Source organism: Oreochromis niloticus, linkage group LG20 (assembly GCF_001858045.2).
Source record: "Oreochromis niloticus isolate F11D_XX linkage group LG20, O_niloticus_UMD_NMBU, whole genome shotgun sequence".
Lineage (NCBI taxonomy): Eukaryota > Metazoa > Chordata > Actinopteri > Cichliformes > Cichlidae > Oreochromis > Oreochromis niloticus.
The window spans coordinates 4,909,406-4,930,965 of NC_031984.2; the positions used below are offsets into that span (position 1 = coordinate 4,909,406).

General features: G+C 42.9%; 1 protein-coding gene across 1 annotated transcript; it reads right to left on the minus strand.

Moving 5' to 3' along the window:
• Positions 1-364: 364 nt before the first annotated feature.
• Positions 365-20,402, minus strand: cxxc1a (CXXC finger protein 1a). Its single transcript, XM_013265641.3, has 14 exons — positions 20,139-20,402; positions 13,929-14,131; positions 13,742-13,842; positions 12,262-12,404; positions 11,799-11,954; positions 5,145-5,321; positions 4,963-5,064; positions 4,675-4,892; positions 3,502-3,709; positions 3,300-3,410; positions 2,775-2,824; positions 2,597-2,693; positions 1,679-1,831; positions 365-1,587 (listed from the first exon to the last, which is right to left on the minus strand). Exons 1-14 carry the CDS (start codon positions 20,139-20,141, stop codon positions 1,441-1,443), a joined length of 1,869 nt encoding a protein of 622 aa, XP_013121095.2. The 5' UTR covers positions 20,142-20,402; the 3' UTR covers positions 365-1,440.
• Between the last annotated feature and the right edge of the window lie 1,158 nt (positions 20,403-21,560).

Consider the following 21,560-nt stretch of genomic DNA (forward strand, 5'->3'; position numbering starts at 1 on the left):
GTTTTTGTTCTGTTGTTTTACAATTTTTTTTTCCTTTTTGCTGTTTAATTTTAATAATAATACTATGTCTTTCCTAATATTATACTATGGCCGTTTATTCACACTAAAAATGACAATGATGTATAGTTTTTTTTCCTTCTGCCTAATAACATAAAATAAAATAAAACTGAATTTAATTACAATCAATTCTAGATTTCATATCTTTCTCATGAATTCTCTGCTTTATGTTGCATGTATGAAATTTTACTGGTCTATTAAAAAAAGCATGTTGGGTAGCCAGTTTATTGTTGTGGTGCAGTTTAAAGTAAATTGGTGCAGCACTGGCATTCACTCGAAGAACAGAAAAGCTCAGAATCAGCACAAATAATGAGATATCAAACTTTATTGAAACATTTTTAACAAATAACAACATACTGATAACACTGAGGATAAAAACAGATATAAAAAAGGAGACACTGAGATCGAAATGAAGGGTTTCCTCTCAGAGGGAAATTAATGTCACACAGAAAAGTTTGACTTTCATCAATATACAAACAAGAGTTCTTTATCAGGACATTTCATTTTATTTATTTATTTAATTAATTTCACTTGACTTCAGCTCTTTGTGCTTAAAAGTAATTTCCCTATGCTTACCCCATTGACTGTTTATTCACTTAGACTGAAGCAAGAGTCAATCAAGTCACAGAATCCATCTTTTTATGGCTAGCATTTTTTTTTCTTCTATGCTTACTTTTTTTTGATGATCCCATGGGGGAAAGTTTAAACTGATATTTACACAATTTTTATTTAAACTGCAACAGGCTCACATTGTAAAAAGAAACAAGGAGGAATGACTTGTAACAAGATGACTTCGAGATTTATAAAATGTGTGCATCTTTAGTGAACATGTAGTGTTTCATCATCAACCTTAAGACATTTCCAAAGCACAGTCACATTTCAGATTGGTCGGATGTGGGTAGTGTAATACTTGTAGGTTAAACTGAATGAGAGCAGCTTTCCAGTAGGAGGAGGACACATGAGCACCTCTTTAGACATTATGGCTCATTCAGGATCAAATGTGATCATATTTGTGTGTCCAGTCATCCCCAACTTATTAAAACTAACAGTGAGGATACAACTGCCCACAAAGCTAAGCTGAGATCCAGCAGACATTGCAGTGTTACCTAAGCAGAAGGTTTATTTGAGTGTTCATCCATGGATTGTAAGAGCTCAGGTTTCCTACATTAGTAGTGTGAATATGAAATATAAAAACGGTTTGACTTCCTAAAATCAGATGAGGTCTGAGTTTGAATGAGGCTGGAGTCAGAATCAAATCTCTCTTGTTTTTTGTTCACTGGTGAATGAAACGTTGCTCTGACTCACCTTCCCACAAATTTCCACAATAAAATTGCAAACGAGCATTAAACTCATCCAGGAAAACGTCTGCCTGACGTCACCTGTCTACCTGTCCTTGGCAGAGCGCAGGTCGGTGGTGATTGGGTCATGCTGGATGGTCTGGTGCAACATCAGAGCCAATAAACCGGCTCGGTTGGTCATGGCGGTCCTCAGATTCCTCTCCTGCTCGAACAGCTCGTCCAGTTTATACCACTGACAGAGACAAAGAGAGAGTTAGAAACATCCAGGTGTGTCTTAATGTTAATGACGAGGCACTAAATAAAGTTTGTATGAATAGAGATACCACTCGGACTCTCTCCAGGTCGACTTCGGCGCGGCGAAGTTTCTCCCAGCAGTAATGCTTGTTGCACTTCCTCTTAGACACCCGACAGAACTCGCCGGTGGGCTCAAACACGTCTTTGACCAGAGGACATCCGCACACCTCGTCTGCTGGGACCTGCAACAGGGAGTCAATAACAAAGAGTCAGGAAAATGTCTGCCTGACTTTGAGTCCAGAGCCAGGACCAGACTCGGGATCAGCTAGTCCAGAGTCAGGATCAGCTAGCGTAGTCAGGACCGGTGAGTCCAGAGTCAGAACAAGAGTCAGGACTAGCTGATCCTGCACTCAGAGCAAGAGTCAGGATCAGCCAGTTCAGAATCAGAACCAGCCAGTCCAGAGCCAGAACAAGAGTCAGGACCACCTAGCCCAGAGTTAGGACCAGCTAGTCCAGTCAGGACCAACGATCCAGTCAGGATCAGCTAGTCCAGAGTCAGATCCAGACTCTGCCTGACTGTTTCCAGAGTCAGGACCAAAGACTCCAGAGTCTGGAAACAGTCAGGCCTGACTGCCTGACTCTGAGTCTCTGAGCCCAAAGTCAGGACCAGAGTCCAGGACCAGCTAGTCCTGACTTTGTACCCTTCTCCGGACTCTGAGTCCAGACTCAGGACCACATGCCACATTAAAACTTATGTATCATCCAAATTCTGATGTTAAGTCCTTTAAAGACTTGAGACAGTAAGTTAACGTGAACAGAAACATTTTTTAAATATCCACAGCTGATAAGTTTTGTAAGAGCACACCAACATAATATTTTAGAGCCCGACAGACATTTGCTAAAATAAAAATAAAAAGTTCTCCATTGAGTTTAAGCAAGCGAGGAAAAAAGCAGCGAATTAAAGCCTTGATCGAGTCATAAGTTGTTTTCTGTAGACATAAACAAACCTTTGGATCTCTGGAGTGTTCAGGACATAAAACCTGCAGCCGCTTACAGTACGTCTTACTTTGAGGATTGTAGACATCGCAGAATAACCTGGTGGCTCTGAGAGACACAGAGAGAGAGATGAGACACAAACAGAGAGACGGGTAAAGACAGGAGGGACGGACAGATGCACGGTCTTACCCCTCTATGCGTGTTGGATACATGGAACCAAACGATGTTTGACTCTCATACTGTCGGACAAAGAAACAGAAAGATCAGATTAAACAGTCTTCCTTTTAAATCAAGTTGATGACTACATTACCCACATTTTACCTCAGAACAGCTGACTGTCATGTTAGGGGATGTAAAACTAGTTGTTGTGCCATAACCACCATATGCCTGCTAATATTCTGACTTAATGTGCAGACTCAGACCAATGTTGTTAAATCAGGAGGACCTCAGGGGTGCTAGGTTACATCAATAATCTTTTAGGGAGAACTTATTATCCTCATTTATTATTAAACTCCAGAAGAGTAGCTCTTTTAAACAGAAGATTTGAACAGCAGCATTGGGTGAATTTGCTAAAGGTCATTTCACTGGCTTATTGTGGCCTTTGTTGCCACATTGCTGTTAGTACCTTCCTGTTTGATCACCTCATTAAGGCAGTTGTAATTCATAACCAGTTCAGACCCCAGGTGGACACACTTCCTGTTTCTTTAAGCTAACCTTAGCGTAGCATCGCTCCATATGACGCAGAGCCACCTTTGGATTGACGGGGTGACTGCAGGAAACACAGAAGATCTGAAAGTCTGTGTCGTCACCGTCACCCTCAGTCACCTGCAGAGACAAACAGAGACGCAGATGAGACCAACTAACAGCTGATCACACTAACAGCGGAGTGCACTGGGTGGCTGCGGTTGCCACATACCTCCTCGTGCTGCTGGACTTGCTGAAGTTTGGCGTTGGCGATGATGCCTTCTAGCTCATGGAAGCGTTTCTCCATCATCGTGAGACGCATCCTCGCCGCCTGCTGCTCTTTCCTGATCCGCTCCAGCTGTCTGCGTCCAATCTCCTCGGCAATGCAGGGACTCTGCTGCCACTGCTGGATCCTCTGAGGCAGGATCTCATAGATGCGACTGAGAGACAGAGACGAGGCGTCAAAGAACCAACAGATTTCAGAAACATGTACTGTTTTTGAGAAACCAATGTACACCAAGTTAACAGAGAATTTGATGTTTGCTTTCTGCATAAGTTTGAGGTCCTGGGTGAAACCCCAGAGTACACAGTAATAGGGTGTACACGGCACCTAATTCACGGCACTAGAAGTGCTGGCACAAATCATATTTTGCTATCATCTCGGGCGGTCATGCACAATTTTGGTGGTTTTTACCGCCAATCTTTTTTACCTCAGTGCAGAAGCACAGAGTATCAGATTATACAGCGAGGAGATGCTGCAACAGCTTCATGAGACTCTGGAGAAAACCTTGGAGAAAAAAATCTTGGCAGTTTCTTCCCTTTTGGTTCAACTTCTCCTCTTCATCAGTGATGATGCAGAGGTTTTCTCTGAGTGGCAACACCTATCGTTTACTGCAGCGGTATATGTGATGATATCACCACCAAAACCAAAGCGGTGAGCAAAACATGCTCTTAAATAGTCCGATCTATGCTAAGCAGCTGAGCTGGATGCTGTTTGGAATTGTGTGAGAAGAATGGGAAGCCAGTCAAATTCACATTAGGCAAGTCCTCTCACCTTCTCAGAGCTGCTGCACAGCAAAGTGACTGAACAGAAAAAAAACAATCAATGACAGCAATGAACATGTTTCACCTCTGGAAAGATGACCAAAGGAGTTTTGTATTTCAGAAATAACCTGCAACATTGTGTTTGGAGCAAATAGTATGCACTTCTTTTTTCACGTGTAAAAAGGTTTAATGGACTCAACGGTCCAATTAGATACGGTAAGTGACTTCGCCGTTATAACTTGTGTCTAAAAGGAATCTTGATACAAACTTTCTAAATTCAGCAGTTCTAAAATTCTCTGGCGGGGTCGCCGTGTCAGCCCGTGTTGTGTTCACATGAACATTTAGATGATCTCAGACTCACTTGGCGGCGAGCTTCATGCCGCACTCCTCAGAGCAGTATTTGGAGTTGGCCCTCGCCGGCTCGATGCATCCTGGACCCAGACACTGCCTCAAACCTCCGCTTACTTCTTTGACTCCACCCTCTCCTGCTCGCTCACTGTGCCGCACACGCTCTCTGTGACGCTGCTTCACTTTGTGGCGTCGAGGCTTCACCTCCTCTTTCGGAACAGACACGGACTTCTGCAGGTGGACAGGTATGTTAGTGACATCATCAGTGACATCTGTGGTCAGGTGATCTAACCGCCCTCACCTTCTTCTCTGGTTTCTTCTCGTGTCTCTTCACGTGTTTCACCTTCACCGCCTTCTTCCTCAGAGAGTCGGACTGAGCATCATCCTCTTCACTGTGCCACACCTGCAACACGAAGATGTGTCACGCACACAGGAAGTGCCTGTCTGGCAGCTGATTGGTTGGAAACACCTGCACACACTGACCAGGTCTCTGTATCCGGCAGCTTTGTATTGCTCGTACAGCTCCAGCTCGCTCTCACTGAAACCCTCCTCCTCGTCATCTTCCTCCTCCTCAGTGTGATGCCCTGGCCCTTTTCTCGACAGGCTCCGCCCCCTGGCCCCGCTGCGACTCATCTCCTCATCCTTGACCCGAAGCATCTTCTGCTCAGAGAACATATGCAGAGTAAACAGCATCATTAGTACAGCAATAATGAACATCTCTCGCCAATCTTTAACAATCAGGACGAGTTAGCAGTTCACCATCAATTTGAATCCCTTGTTAAAGGTGACCCATTATGCCTTTCTTTCATATATACCTGTATTTATAAAGTATTTTCTAATCTTACTGACTACTCAAAGCCCAGGAATCACTTGCCAACCAGTCCAGGAATACACATTTTTCCTTTGCTATCAGTGCTTGTATCCAGTCCAACATGTTGGACCACTCACAAGCATTATATGCATGATGTCACGTGAGAAACATCTAAAAAAAAAAAAAAAAAAAAAAAAAGTATGGAGCAGGAACCAACCAGCCCCCAGTCCAAAAAGCCCCATCGCTACGGTAACCAGAGACAAAGATCCAGAACTTTAACCTCGCAGTTATAATCGATACATTTTACACTGATGTCAATATGTAACTCTTTTCGTCTTACTGACCAATCAAAGCACTTTAATGCTTTACTTAAAGAATCTGAAAACTATAGGAGAACTGAGTAACAGCAAAGATGGTGGGAGAAGTATGCATTTCAGGGTCAAAGTCCAAAAACTTTTAGCCGTTTCTTTCGAATCAGGTTTGAATAATGATTTTATAGAAGCTTTTTTTTTTTTAAAAAGATCCAGGTTACTTTGAAATTAAAGTTAATTTATATAATTCTTCAAGAGAACTGTTCAAATAAATCCCCAGAGGGATTCAGATGAGTGCCAAGTGTAGAGATCTGCTCCCAGATCAGATCTGGGCATCGTATGGACCAGCAGCCACGTGTGCCAACAAAGGGAAATTAGGATTCAAATTTTAAATAATTATATAATCATGTAGTTTGTGCCATTTAAAACATTAAACAGTCTTTGATCAACTCTCCATCAGAGAATGCCTTACTGTTTTTTTACAGTTTTGTGGGAAATTATAACACAGCCTTGGTGCTTTTATTTTGAAGGCAAAATAAAAAAGAATTTACATATGTTTGTGTATGCAAGCACATTGGACGTTTATGAGATATGTGAGTTTGCTATCCCTGAAAGAGTTCAACTCACATAAAAAAAAATTAAAGGCTCATAAAGAATGTCGAGTTTTTAACGACACATGGATGCCCAAGTATTGATTTAATGAAGTCGAAGGTCACTGGTTCTTATTTTGTTGAGAGCAGACTGCTGAGTTAAAAGATTACAGTTTGATTCACCATTACAAGACTAAACATGCAGAGAAATACGAGAATATGACTGATGCAGACCAGGAATAGTCATCTAAACCTCTAGTAAACCTGCAAAAGCAACAAGGTCTTTTTAACCAAGCTTTAAGCATCCAGGGACGGAGAAGTCAACACAAGCTTTGTGATTTCCTGCAGAATCACAAAAAACACAAGGCCACACTCTGATGGGGACATTATTTAAGAGTGATTGGTGGACTGAACAAGCAACACTAATAGAATGAGGGGGAAAAAGCATTCAAAGCATTTGAAAATGTGCTCCTCTCCAGATAAACTGTAACAACACGGATCAAGGACATCTGGAGCTTTATCTGAAAAACAAAGCGGACTATTTAGAGTTTTTTCCTCCTTGGCTCTGGACGACTGTTACACAGCCCAGTCACTCATCTTTGTCCATGGGATAAGGACCGAGTTTGAGATTACAGACGAGCTGGGAGCAATGCACTCGACCAGAACTCTGGCAGGGAGTGTATTTTTTCCCACACAGGTAACTACATGCTTGGATAGGCTGAGGCTGAAATGGCACAAACTGGAAGGTGTGGATGCGAGACAGAGTGACTGAAATGGGCATTTCTGCAGTGCAGTACACACCACGAAGTGTTGGGTAACAAGCGCTAAAAATTAACCATGCTGCTGATGTGTTAACCAAAATAGTTAACTACATCAGGGCAGGAGCACTAAACCACAGACAGGCAGTTGCACTTTTAGAGGAGCATAAGGCTAAACATAGTGATATAAGCTACCGCATCACTATCAGGTGGCTCAGCCTGGGCAAAGGGCTAAAAAGAGTCTGGGACCTGAAAGCAGAAATGGTTTTGTGAAAAGAAAAGACACTCCAGAGCTCTCAGACACAGAACAGAAGGCATATCTTGAATTTGCTGTTGACATGTTTGCACTAATGAATGGACTAAATACAGCACTGTAAGGTAGGGGCCTGTGAATGTACAGCCCAGTGAAGGCTTTCATGAAAAAGTTGGAGTTTCTAATCAGAGAGCAACATTTTTACTGACATGCTAACAGTGAAAGAAGCCATAACATCAGCTTATCACTTCAGATGGTACTCATGTATGTCAGGAGTCCTGCATGATGAGTTTTCAAGGCAATCTGAAGACTTCAAAACAGTTAAGAGCTAACTGTCCTCAGCTGCAGTGTGGATAATGCATCCAGTGAACTCAGTGATCTGCAGTCTGATTCGCTGCTAGCAGAGCTCTTCAAGTCAGTATCACTGCTGGATTTTTATTCTTCTCTCAAAGAGGAGAACTTTGCACACATAAGGACACGTACTCAGAAGATGTTAGCTCTCTTTAAAGCTAACATCCATCTTTAAATGTAAACAAACATTCTCACAGAGGAAGCTTAACAAATCCTGATACAGATCCTCTCTCAGCAACAGTCACCTGTCTGCTGTGCTTTGCATTCCCAGCTCAGACATTGAACCAAACTTTAAAATCAACTGGTCAAGCTTAAAAAGGCTAGAGGTTCTCTCCCCGAAGAAGAGAAAAAACCTGAAAATCTGCCGATGAAAAAAATAAACTACAAGAAAAACAGCAACAACTTTGCATATCTTTGAAATTCTCTGGTTTCTCATGTAGCCACTTGGGAAAATGAATTGCCCACCTGCTCGAGAATGACTCTGACAGTCACTGAATCCTCAGATCTACAGTGACTATAAGATTGTAGATGTATCGCCCCCAAAGCAAAGAAGCCAAACAACACAAGAACCAGGAAACACGAGCAATTTATGATGAAATTAAAATTCTGTAATATTCATCCTCTAACTAGATGCAACAAGGAAATCAAAGATGAATTCTGCTGCATCATTTCCACATTTAAAGTGAACTTTTCTAGCAGTTACTAAAGTACTGCAGGATACATTTCACCTGTTTGATTAGCATTTTAGGAAACTACAAAACTCTGATGTGCATATTTGATTTGTTCTGTCATTGATTTAAATAACCAGCATTAACTACCTTTTCTCAGAGTTACCTGTCTGCTGCTCCAGTCCTTCCTGGTTGAACAAAACAGGAAATGGAGGGTGGAGCTGGTTAAAATGCAGAGGGCTAACAAATGGACCAAACCACTCGCTGTGACAGCACGGGGGGGGTTGGGGATCTGTGTACCGAGTTTAGTTATTGTCTCTGTGGTTTTTCCCCTTTGTGTTTAACAAGCGTTGCTTTGCTACGTTCAGTCCTCGCTCTTCTGGTTAGACCAGTTCTTCTTTTGTTATCTTTTTCTGAGCAGTGCTCTGTTCAGCTGACCTTCTTTATGGACCCAGCTATTTGCTAACCTCGACTTTTTCCTTCCTTTGTTGTTTTAATGTGACTTTGTGATGGCCTGGGTTAAATAGACACCCAGCTTGCAGTTGAACTACCTGTGTCTGTAGTTTGACTGAAAGTCTCCAACATTTTGTGTCTTTTTCTCCCTCAAGTCTTAAAAAAAGGAACTGGATCAATTTCACACCACAACTTGAACCTGAAACAAGACGCTTTAAAAGGTTCTTGAAACCATGAAATGATTTACAAAGTTTTGCAAGACTAAAGTTTTAATAAATGTGCCATGACTTTACAGTTTCGGTTATACGGTGTACCTTGAACTCTTGAACCTCTTTTAAATGTGTCATTCCTCTGCTACCCTGTGCTGGTCAGTGTTTACAGCCTGACTCACTCATTTACAAAAGCAAATATGAAGGATCGCTGCTGCCAAGGCTGCGTGCAGCCGAAGCTCAGCAAAATTACGATTCATCAGTTCCAGTCAGGCTGCAGTAATGTAGTAACTAAGGTGGACCAAGAGTGCCAAAAATGAATTAATCAAATACATCATTAAATAATTAATTAAATGTGTCAATATTTAATGAAAATTAACAATTATTAATTAACTGATTAATTGTGACAGCAATAGATTAGATAAATAAATAATCAAATATGTCTTTAATTAATTTTAATTGGAAATACAAATCTAATCATTTTTAAACGATAAGATAAGATCTTTATTGTCACTGTTACAAAAATAATGAAAGGCAGTTCGTCATCTCTCCATTAGCAGTGTGTAGAGTTTTTACATTAAAATTACTTTAGAATAAAACATGAAAGATACATAGATATATACACGTGTATACAAGTTATATATGCTGTAAGGTGCAATACAACGGAGCAGGTGCAACATAAGGTACAATGTAATCTTTGGTAGTGCACATTGAGTAAGAGGTAGAGGCCAGAGGTAGGAATGTTGGTAGCATTATTATAATAAATTATATTAATTAGACCTACTATTAATTATAATAAATAAGGTTCATAAATAGAATATTTAAATGAAGCAAATTAAATTTTAATGAATTAGGTATATCTTTATTTAATATATGACACATTTAATAAGTTATTTAATGATGTAGTTATTTAAGCCATATTGGCACTTGTGGCCCTTTATAAGAAAGTAACCAGCTACGTTATTAGTATTCATTTTGTCCACATCATCCTCTTCATGCATGTTGTCTTACTCCAAGCTGTATAGGCTCGAAAGCCTACTACTAATTAAGCATATTAGGTGATGTGCATCTCTGTAATGAGAAGGGGTGTGGTCTAATGACATCAACACCCTATATCAGGTGTGCATAATTATTAGGCAACCTCCTTTCCTTTGGAAAAATGGGTCAAAAGAAGGACTTGACAGGCTCAGAAAAGTCAAAAATAGTGAGATATCTTGCAGAGGGATGCAGCAGTCTTAAAATTGCAAAGCTTCTGAAGCGTGATCATCGAACAATCAAGCGTTTCATTCAAAATAGTCAACAGGGTCGCAAGAAGCGTGTGGAAAAACCAAGGCGCAAAATAACTGCCCATGAACTGAGAAAAGTCAAGCGTGCAGCTGCCAAGATGCCACTTGCCACCAGTTTGGCCATATTTCAGAGCTGCAACATCACTGGAGTGCCCAAAAGCACAAGGTGTGCAATACTCAGAGACATGGCCAAGGTAAGAAAGGCTGAAAGACGACCACCACTGAACAAGACACACAAGCTGAAACGTCAAGACTGGGCCAAGAAATATCTCAAGCCTGATTTTTCTAAGGTTTTATGGACTGATGAAATGAGAGTGAGTCTTGATGGGCCAGATGGATGGGCCCGTGGCTGGATTGGTAAAGGGCAGAGAGCTCCAGTCCCACTCAGACGCCAGCAAGGTGGAGGTGGAGTACTGGTTTGGGCTGGTATCATCAAAGATGAGCTTGTGGGGCCTTTTCGGGTTGAGGATGGAGTCAAGCTCAACTCCCAGTCCTACTGCCAGTTTCTGGAAGACACCTTCTTCAAGCAGTGGTACAGGAAGAAGTCTGCATCCTTCAAGAAAAACATGATTTTCATGCAGGACAATGCTCCATCACACGCGTCCAAGTACTCCACAGCGTGGCTGGCAAGAAAGGGTATAAAAGAAGAAAAACTGATGACATGGCCTCCTTGTTCACCTGATCTGAACCCCATTGAGAACCTGTGGTCCATCATCAAATGTGAGATTTACAAGGAGGGAAAACAGTACACCTCTCTGAACAGTGTCTGGGAGGCTGTGGTTGCTGCTGCACGCAATGTTGATGGTGAACAGATCAAAACACTGACAGGATCCATGGATGGCAGGCTTTTGAGTGTCCTTGCAAAGAAAGGTGGCTATATTGGTCGCTGATTTGTTTTTGTTTTGTTTTTGAATGTCAGAAATGTATATTTGTGAATGTGGAGATGTTATATTGGTTTCACTGGTAAAAATAAATAATTGAAATGGGTATATATTTGTTTTTTGTTAAGTTGCCTAATAATTATGCACAGTAATAGTCACCTGCACACACAGATATCCCCCTAAAATAGCTAAAACTAAAAACAAACTAAAAACTACTTCCAAAAACATTCAGCTTTGATATTAATGTGTTTTTTGGGTTCATTGAGAACATGGTTGTTGTTCAATAATAAAATTATTCCTCAAAAATACAACTTTCCTAATAATTCTGCACTCCCTGTATTGTTACCTTAATGAGCTTTAAAACGTTACGTCTTTCCCGTGAATAGCACATTTAAACAGACACTAACAGTTCCTGATATATCACAGTCCAAGAAGATGGTGCTGGGACACAGCAGGAGCAGACTATCACACTGTCTGCCTCAGTTTCAGGGATTTTTATTTGCCTCCGATCCACTCGCACATTTTAACAGCATTCGTTACTATGACGACGAGGTTTATTCACGTACCCGGGCTCGGACCTCACACTGCCGGAGGCGGCACTTCTGTCTGATTTTGTTCGGGCCTCCAAACTTCTTCATGTCTTTACAGAAGTCGCACTGAGCGCAGTCCTCCGTCCTCAGGCAGGCGTCACACTCTCCACACATCCTCGCCGAACGCTTGATCTGGAAACACGAACAAGAAAACCAAAGCGGTGTGAATGGCATCAACACTCCAGGTGTCCCAGGAAAACCCGGATTGGGACTGGAGCTTCATCCTAAGCACTTAAAGGAGTTAAATGTTTGAAAAGTTAGATGTAAGAGCAGCTAAAATTGTCAGCTGATGGATACGGAAAGAAAGAAGTTGAAGGTTAAGATACTTTAGCTAGTAGCACGTAAAAGTTAGTTTGATCCTCTGAGGTGTAAGTAAGCCTAACCCCAGCCTGAGCAGTTAAAGTTCTGGCTGAACTGTGTCATGTGATGCGCTGGGTACCTGTGAGCCCCGCCTCTTGTCAGTCTTCTGTTGGGGGGTGGAGCTTCCATCTCCATCAGTTTTGTCATCTCTCTCCGGCTCCGACTCTCTCTCCTCCTTCATCTTCTTCTGACGGTATTTAATCTCCAGTGATGAGTCTCTGTCTGCAGACGAGACAGAACGCACAGATCACAGCTTTAAAGCCCGAACAGGACCAACTCTGCTCTTCAACAGCTCGAAGTTTTTATTCTGAGACTAGAGAAACATTACAGGATATAGATTTATAGTTTAAAACCTTCCTTCATGGTAAAGTGGCTCTTTTGATCAGTTTGTCCTGTACAAACTAGTTTTTATCATCTGTGGAACATTGGCCGTCTCAAATACACCTCTCAAAAAAAAAAGTCATAGGAGACACAACAGATGTAAATGGGAGAGAAAATTAAGGTGCTGGATATCGATACTGATAAAACTGGGTAATGTGTAGGGAATAAAAGGATGTGGTGGTGGTGGTGGGGGGGGGTCCTCTCAGATCTGGACCAGTCTGAAGTGCAACCTGGCGGATGGGCAGAGGTGTTCTGATGGTTTTATGTCAGTCAAATATGGGGACAGTCAGTGGTATCGATTCATTCATCCTACAGGAGCTACCTGCATGCTCTCACCACATGAGGCTGGGCATTGTCGTGCACTAAGAGGACCCAAAGCACCACTGTAGGGTCTGATGGTGGGTCCAAGGATTTAATGGTCTGTGCATCCCTCCATGGAAAAGACTCCAGGCCATCACTGACCAGCAGTAAGTGCAGGAGCCTCAGGCCGCCCTCATGAAGTCTGTTTCAGATTGTTTGGTCACAGACATTCACACCAGTGCTCTACTGGAGGTCATTCTGTAGCTCTGACAGTGCTCATCCTACCGGGCCTGCTGATGGGTTTCTAGTCCCTATCCAGCTTTCCTAGAGTCACTGTAAGTCTCCTGGAATCTCCTCCATGATCCTGAGACTGTGCTGGGAGTCACAGCAAACCTTCTGGCAATGGCATGTATTGATGTGCAACCTCTGTAGGGTCCAGATAGCACCTCAGTAGTGACCCTGACCCTAGCTCAATGCTAAACTAGTGAAAAACTGTCAGAAAAGACGGGGGGGGGGGGGGGGGGGTTTCTCAGTGGCCGTTAGCTGTAAAGCCACTCCTGTTTTGGGGGTTGTCTCAGTGTTGCTCCTCTAGTGCACCTGTTGTTAGTTTTATTAACACCAAGGCAGCTGAAACTGATTCACAACCCCCTCTGCTCCTTAAGTGATCACGTCAATATCCCAGAGGTTCGATGCTAAACCTTTGAGCAGTGTGTATATGACATAAAATGAGAAAAACTATAATAAATCCCCTTTAAGCTAGTTTAAAGAGGATTTCTGTAAATGAATTCAGTCTTAAAGCAAATATTCAGAGGTCTATTATTATCAGTGGACTAATACACATTATGTTTTCTTCCAGCTCAGAGAGGAGGGACACTGACTTCTGCAGGGCGGGCAGTACCACACTCTGATGGCTTTGGCTGCCTTCTCTGAAACTCCAATACAGTCTCCATGAAACCACTCCGTGCAGCTGTCGCACCCTCTGACGGACACACAGACAGACAGGTTAGGGTTAACAGCTGTGTTTGTTTGTTTATTGTTTACAGATAAATAAATAAAGTGTGTTACATCATGAAGCAGTTGATATCTGGTTTCCTGCAGACACAGTAAACCGGAGCGCTCATGGTGTCCATGGGAAATCCGCCCCGTCCTCCTCCTCCGTCACCTTCTTCACCTCCCTCCACTTTTCCTCCTCTTCCTCCCCCCTCCTCCCCTTCTTCCTCCTCCTCCTCCTCCTCCGGGGCCCGCTCTGCTCCTGCAGCCTCTTCAGACTGACAAACAAACAAGAAACACACAAACCTGAAAAGAGTTCAGCATCAGAGATCTCACTCAGTTTTACTACAAAGAGGATTCGTCTTCTGTGTTTGTCGCAGCAGAGCAGCAACACAAACAGGAGTAGCCCACGTTACTGGTTGGTCCACATTTTTCTGACAGGGCCCCCCTCAGAGCATCGCAGCTGCAAAGCTATGCGTGGCACCAGCAGACTGCTCTGTGTTGTGTTTACCTGAGCTGATTATCTCAGTGTCTTTTTTGGCTTCCTGGCTTCAAACAGGCTAAACTTTATTAATATAAGTCACATTTTCCAGCCTTACTGACCAAAGTACCCACATCCTTTAGCCCTTTTTATACTAAACTACAGTACAGTGCTTTTCCTGTTACACTCATACCACTGATTTGTCTGCAGCAGCTGTTCTGCTTTCAGTCTGCACTACAAACCCCAAAAAGTGAAATGTAAATAAAAACAGAATGCAATGACTTACAAATATCATAAACCCAAATTTTATTCACAATATTTTGAACATTTTGCAACTATTCAGATTTAACTGGCAACATGTCAGTAACATGTTTGGGTATAAAAAGAGCCTCGCAGAGGGGCCACGTTTCACTCTTCAGAGTTAGACTTTCAGAATAATGTTGCTCAACATAAATATTCCATCATCTAAAGTCCATAATATCATCAGATAATCCGAGGAAATCTCTGTGTGCAGTGGACAAGACCGAAGATTGGATGCCTGTGATGTTCAGACCCACAAACAACCATCTGAGCCAAAGCTGGACTGAGACAAAGTGGAAAAACTGATCTGAGGTCAGAAGTATCAACATTTTAAATTATTTCTGGAAAATATGGACGCCATGTCCCTCGGACTAAGGAGGAGCGGGACCATCCAGCCTGATATCAGCCCTCAGTTCAAAAGCCTGCATCTCTGAGGGTACAGGAGTCCATTAGTGCCTTTGGAATTGAACACTTGCACATCTGCAACGGCACCATGAGTGCAGAAAGGTATAAACAAGTTTTAGAGCATCAAATGCTCCCATCCAGGGAAGGCCTCGGATATTTCACTATCATAATGCTATGTAGGGCTGCCACGATTACGTCGACTATCAAAATCGTCGCCGACTAATTTAATAGTTGACGAATCGTTTGACGCTTTGTAAGGTCCCAAAAGATGCAGGAATAAACAGCAGGATTTAAGAGTGTAATAACGGACTGAAACAGAAGATGGCAGCACTGCATGTACAAGGATGCCAGCTGCCGTTAAACGCCAAAGAAGAAGAAGAAGCAGTCTCTGGTATCGTAGCTGTGTCCAAATTCAGGGGCCGCATTTGTAGGCGAAGGCTTTCCAAATTCGAAGACTCCTCCAAACGCGGCAGACAAATGCGTCCTTCATTTCCCCAGATTTGAAGGATGGGTCGGGTGTATCCTTCATGGCCCAACCTATCCCAGAATTCATAGCGTGGCCCAGCCAATTCCAGTTTCCAACAATGGCGGCAGCTACTTAGCTTTAATATTACTCTTATTATTCTTTCTGGGTCACAAAATAAACGTTTAACATATTTTCAGGCGAGAATGTAGCTGTGTAAACTTCAAATATCTGCTCGGTTTATCAAGACATCACATATTTGTAAAAGTGCTCCGATGTTTTCGGAGACGTCTGTTACCCACCAGCTTGATAGCTAGCCGGGGTTCAAGGCTCACTAGAGCCGGCGTGAACAGTGAACTCCCGGCACATCGTTTTCAGTAGCGTTTTCAGTGGGAGAAACGTTTCCTCACTCATCCAAGTGACTTCTTCAGTCTCAGCTGACTGCAGGTTTCCCCAAATCTTATAAACAGTACATTTGCACAATGACTGAAACCAGCCCACTGAAGGAACAATGGGCTGGGAGGTCAGTTCCTTAATCATAATTGCGCAAATTATCATGACCATTGATCAACAACCACTGATCAATGGTCATGAGTACCATTCACAGAGAGTTGGGGAATGGCTGCAATCACAGCATTGTAAGATGGTGACAGATGTACCCTTAGGCCCCCTCCTCGATGCAGAGATGGTCTTTCCCTTGTCACGTAAATGGCCTCCTTGACTCCGCGCTCAAACCAGCGTTCTTCCCTGTCCAGGATGTGTACATCCTCATCATTGAAAGAGTGTCCACTGGCCTGTAGGTGTAAATAAACTGCAGAGTCCTGGCCTGACGAGGTAGCTCTTCTGTGTTGTGCCATCCGCTTCGCTAGAGGTTGTTTGGTTTCCCCGATGTATAAATCCTGGCAATCCTCCTGGCACTTAACAGCGTACACTATGTTACTCTGTTTGTGTCGGGGGACCCGATCCTTGGGGTGGACCAGTTTTTGGCGCAGCGTGTTTTGGGGTTTAAAAGCCACAGAGACCCGGTGTTTAGAAAAAATGCGTCTCAACTGTTCTGATACTCCTGACACATATGGGATCACTACAGGTTTTCGCCTGGGCAGCGGTTGACCTTCTCTCCTGGATCGGCTGGAGCTTCCCAGCTTTGACAAAAGTCCAGCTGGGATAACCACATTTACTCAGGGCCTTCTTGATGTGCTGTCTTCTGCCTCCCTGGCCGCTGTGTCAGTGGGGATGGTGTTCGCTCTGTGTTGTAGCGTCCTGATGACACCCAGTTTGTGCTCCAGTGGATGATGAGAGTCAAACCTTAGATACTGATCCGTATGCGTAGGTTTACGGTACACGTCAGCTTTTAGATGTCCCCCATTACTGATGGAAATCTCACAGTCTAAGAAGGCCAACCTGCCACTTTTCATATCCTCCCTGGTGAATTTGTTGTGTCCGTCCACCAAGTTAATGTGGTCCGTGAAATGTAGTACGTCCTGAGATTTGATTTTCACCCAGGTGTCATCCACATATCTGAACCAATGGCTTGGTGGTGTTCCAGGGTAGGATAGCAACGCCCTCTTTTCCACTTCTTCCATGTACAAATTGGCCACGATGGGTGAAACTGGGGAGCCCATGGCACACCCATGTTTCTGCCTGTAGAACTGACCCTTGTATGTGAAGTAGGTTGAATGAAGACACAGTTCCAAAAGCAAACACACTTGGTCGATGCTGAGAGTGGTCCTGTTGTTGAGGTTGGTGTCATCCTGTAATCTCTTACGGACTACCTCCAACGCTTCCGTGACTGGGATGCAAGTGAAGAGAGATGTAACATTGTACGAGACCATGGTTTCATCTGCCTCCATAATGACATCTCTCACCTTCTCAACAAAATCCAGGGTGTTCTGGATGTGGTGTTCAGAGCTGCCCACCAGCGGGTTGAGGATCGAAGCCAGAAACTTAGAGATGTTATAGGTGACCGAGTTGATCATGCAGACAATCGGTCTTAAAGGTGCAACCTGCTTATGTATTTTCGGTAAACCATACAGACTTGGTGTAGACTCCCCTGGGTACAGCCTGTGGTATGAGGTCCGGTCAATAGCCTTGTCTTGTTCCAACTGCTTCAGACAGTCTATCACCCTCTTCCTGTAGCCACTTCCTGGGTCTTGTTTCAGGGGCTCATAAGTATTTTCATCACTGAGCAGTGACAAAATGTTCTCATGATAGTCTTTCTGGTTTAGCAAAACTGTGCACCTACCCTTGTCTGCCGGTAGGATGATAATGTTGTTGTCATTACTAAGTGATGTGAGTGCCTTCCTCTCCTCCATGGTGATGTTGGATGCTGGGGGCTTTGAATTGCTGAGACAGGCCGAAACTTTCGTCCGTAGTTGCTCTGCTTCCACTTCTGCAAAATTGTTGTTTCGAATTGCTGTTTCTGTGGCTGTGATCAGCTCCACTAGAGGGATTTGTCTCGGTGTGACAGCAAAATTCAACCCTTTAGCAAGGATGTTTTTCTCTGCTTGGGTGAGCTGTCTGTCAGACAAATTCTTCACCCACTTGTCCACATCCTCCATGTCGCATCCTTGTCTCTTCTGGCTGCTGAGGGCACTCTCCGTATTTTGCTGTGGTTTCCAACATACAACAAGTAAGTCAAACTTCCTTTGTTGCCTGGTCTTAGTCTTCTTGTGCTGTGCTAGACGAGCCTTCTCAGTGAAGTCAAACACCTTTTTAAGAGTATTCTCGTCTAGAAGCATTGTCAGTCTCTGTCGGATCCGCTCCTCTTGAGATTTTAGCATGTCGATGGTAAAATTTGTTTGCCTCACCTGTTCATTAAGCAGCTGGTGCTGTGCCTTCTGGAGGATTTTTGTTGCCCGGAAGCCTTTTGCAGACTTTTAGGAGTAATCCTGTTTTGTCAGCATCTGAGGCTGAATCTTCAGTCGGCTGGTTTTAGTCATTATGCAAATGTACTGTTTATAAGATTGGGGAAACCTGCAGTCAGCTGAGACTGAAGAAGTCACTTGGGTAAGTTTCTCCCACTGAAAACGCTACGTCCAGATGAACAGATTCAACCTTTGGAGATTAAAGTGATAGTTTTCCCACAGCTGAATAAACATCACACAGAAAACTGATTAAACAGAAGTGTGAGATGGTAGAATTTACTCCAATGTCCTGTTATATTTTAGATAGCAAGGAGCAGACGCTGAGTTTATTAAACTTCACTGAGACAATCTGCAAATTTCATTAAAGGTTTAATAAACCATCATCTTGTCTTTATTTTTAGTTAGCACATACCTTAAACACTTCAACTATAAGCTACTGATAGTTATATAAGAGCAGATGCATGCTGATGCAATAAGCTGTACATTTTACATCCAATGGATGCATGATCTGATTAGTCGACTAATCGCAAAAATAATCGGTGACTAGTTGACTATCAAAATAATCGTTTGTGGCAGCCTCGTGAAAACCAGAAATACAACAAAGACGAGGCGGGGTGTTCTGCGAATCTATTCTACTCAAATCATCCTACCCAATGTTTCTGCGCATACGCTGCGCATGCGCTCCTGAGGAACCTGGATTCAGAAGAAACGTGACAGGAAACTCCAGACCCGGTTCATGACCTAAAAAGTACTCCTCTGAGACCTGCGGATCTTGGACTAGATTACTACTGAGACTGTGGAGCGGCTTTTATTTGGAAAATATAAAAAATCTAGATTTAATCAGACCAGTTTCAGGTCTAAGAACAGTTTTATTTAATACACTTAATCTATACTCTGGATTAACACCTGGATTAACTAAACACCCCATAGACCAAAGTCCAGACACAAAACCAGGACCCAGAGGCTCATTCGATCTGTTTATAACTCAACAATATCCACAAAAACAAGGAAGTAATGCGTAGTTTCATTTTTTTTCTGTGCAGACAGCACGACACCAGGTTCAGGACCTTCAGCCGGGACTGAAACAGAACCCCGAATACTGAAAGTCACATCAACTCCGTTCACTCCAATGGACCATTAGACCTCATAACAGTTCCTGGAAGTCACTCTATGATGTCTGTTATCGCACTAAGCCTGTATTACATTGGTTTAGAGTGTCCAAACAAATTCATTCAAATCAATCAATATATCATTCTCTGTTTAGCATTAATAACTAATATTTCCCTGTCCGAGCCACCACAGGTGTGCAGAAGCAAAGACTGCACACAACGACATCAGACTAAAGCTGTGGTGTGTTACTCATTTTTCCCTCTTTATTTACATCATGAATTGATTGTGGGAACTAACTGCAAGTTAAAAGAAAACAGAAGCATGTGAAACAGACGAGCCTGCATTAAAACCACTAAAGTGTCCTTTAAAAACCCGCCTGGTGACACCTGAAACCCGTCGCCGTGCAGCGATTTAACAGCTGATTTCTCCACATGCGGTCTGCACGAACCACGTGACAACATCTCCAGCCCTCCCTGAACACAGCTTTAACCTCCTGCAGGAGCAGAGCTCTCCTCACGCCTCTGCTGCTCCGCTCCGACCAGACTCCGTTCACTTTTCTGCCGATTTTAGCCGCCCGCGTTTGGGCTGCAGGATGGAGAAAAAGGGAGCTGCTCCTCTCTTCTCCTCCATCAGTACAACATGACAAACAAACCCGGACTCACCATGAGCTGCTGCAGCTGCTCTGAATTCGCAGAAGAAGAAGGAGAAGGAGGAGAAGAAGAGTCGCTTCTCCGGTTGAAGCTGCAGCCTCTCGCTCGTTTTACAAGCTCACCAAAAATCTGCAAAAATCTCTTTGTGTCCGCATCATTATTGTTTTCCTCTTCTGTAGTTTTGACCGAGGAGCACAAACAAACGGCGGGTGTGTGTCGCCACCTGCTGGAGGGGAGGTTGTGACATTGGAACACGCGTTTGGGTTTTTGGAGGTATCTTTAGGTTTAACCCTGCAGACAAGACCGTGAAGACTGAGAGGTACCAAAGTGCAGGGACCTGCAGTGCCCCCGGTCTGAAGGGTCACACGACACTTTACACGAGAATAAAACTGATTTCTGATCTTTGGACTCCAGTCTGTGAACACAGCAATAACACAGTGAACAGAAGGTTTCTCAGGAGCAATCCTTCCTCAGGTCTGCAGGAGGAAAACAGGCTGTATAAATCATGTGAATGAGCATGCACATGTGTTTGCTGTTTTTAAATGATTAACACCTGTCCCAGCTGCTACTGCCACAGGTATTAATTATTAATTATTAATTTTACGGCTCACTTGTGAGCAGCTTGTGACTGTTTTGGTCTGAAATCTTCTGATGTTGTTTAATAGAAACAATCATTATAAACTCGGCTCTGATGTTTGGAGCTTTCCTTTCTCACCATTGGACTGTTTCATCATGAAGTGCAGTTCTCTTTGCGTCCAGCAGGTGGCAGCAGTGAAGCACATTCAAACCTCCGCGGCAGCTCAATATCTGCTGAAACATCTGGAATTACTCCCGAGTCCTGCAGCAGCTGCAGATTTCGCAAATGCCGACCTCATGAAGCGATTTCTAATGGATTCCAGTTAATTAGCTTTACTTTTCTCTAAAAGTTTCTGCTTGTTTTTATTTTCATTATCAAAACATCTGCTTCGTATTGCTTTTGGTAAACACAGCATCACTTCAGTCATTCATGTGTGTTCAGCAGAGCTTCTGGATGTTTTATATCCTTTATTTTTAAGCATTTTTATACTTTATAATGTCAATAAAAAGTTCCCAGAAAAAGAAATGATTTATTTCTAATTGTAAACATGTTTTAAATTATTATGAACACTTTAATATCTGATTAATAATAATCACTGGAATTTTTTTTTAAAATAATTTCATTACACCAGAAATTACAATCAAACATATATTATTTTATATTATTCAGAACATTTTCATCTGTCATCTGCTGATCGTGTGAGCTCTTCATTTCTACAGAGCTTCTGGAAAATAATACAGAGTTAAACAGGGGCCCAGCAGCTGACTGCTGCCCCGGTGACCCTGAAGAGGAGAAGCCGGCCCTGCTGCATGTGTGTGTGCGTTTATGTGTGTGTTTGTGTGTGTGTGCTTTTAAAG

Excerpts from the sequence above, each read along its gene's own strand:
- cxxc1a (XM_013265641.3), bottom strand. Across the intron at positions 5,065-5,144 it reads CTGCCGGATACAGAGACCTG|GTGTGGCACAGTGAAGAGGA; the intron begins GTCAGTGTGTGC and ends TTCGTGTTGCAG. Across the intron at positions 3,411-3,501 it reads AAGTCCAGCAGCACGAGGAG|GTGACTGAGGGTGACGGTGA; the intron begins GTATGTGGCAAC and ends TTGTCTCTGCAG.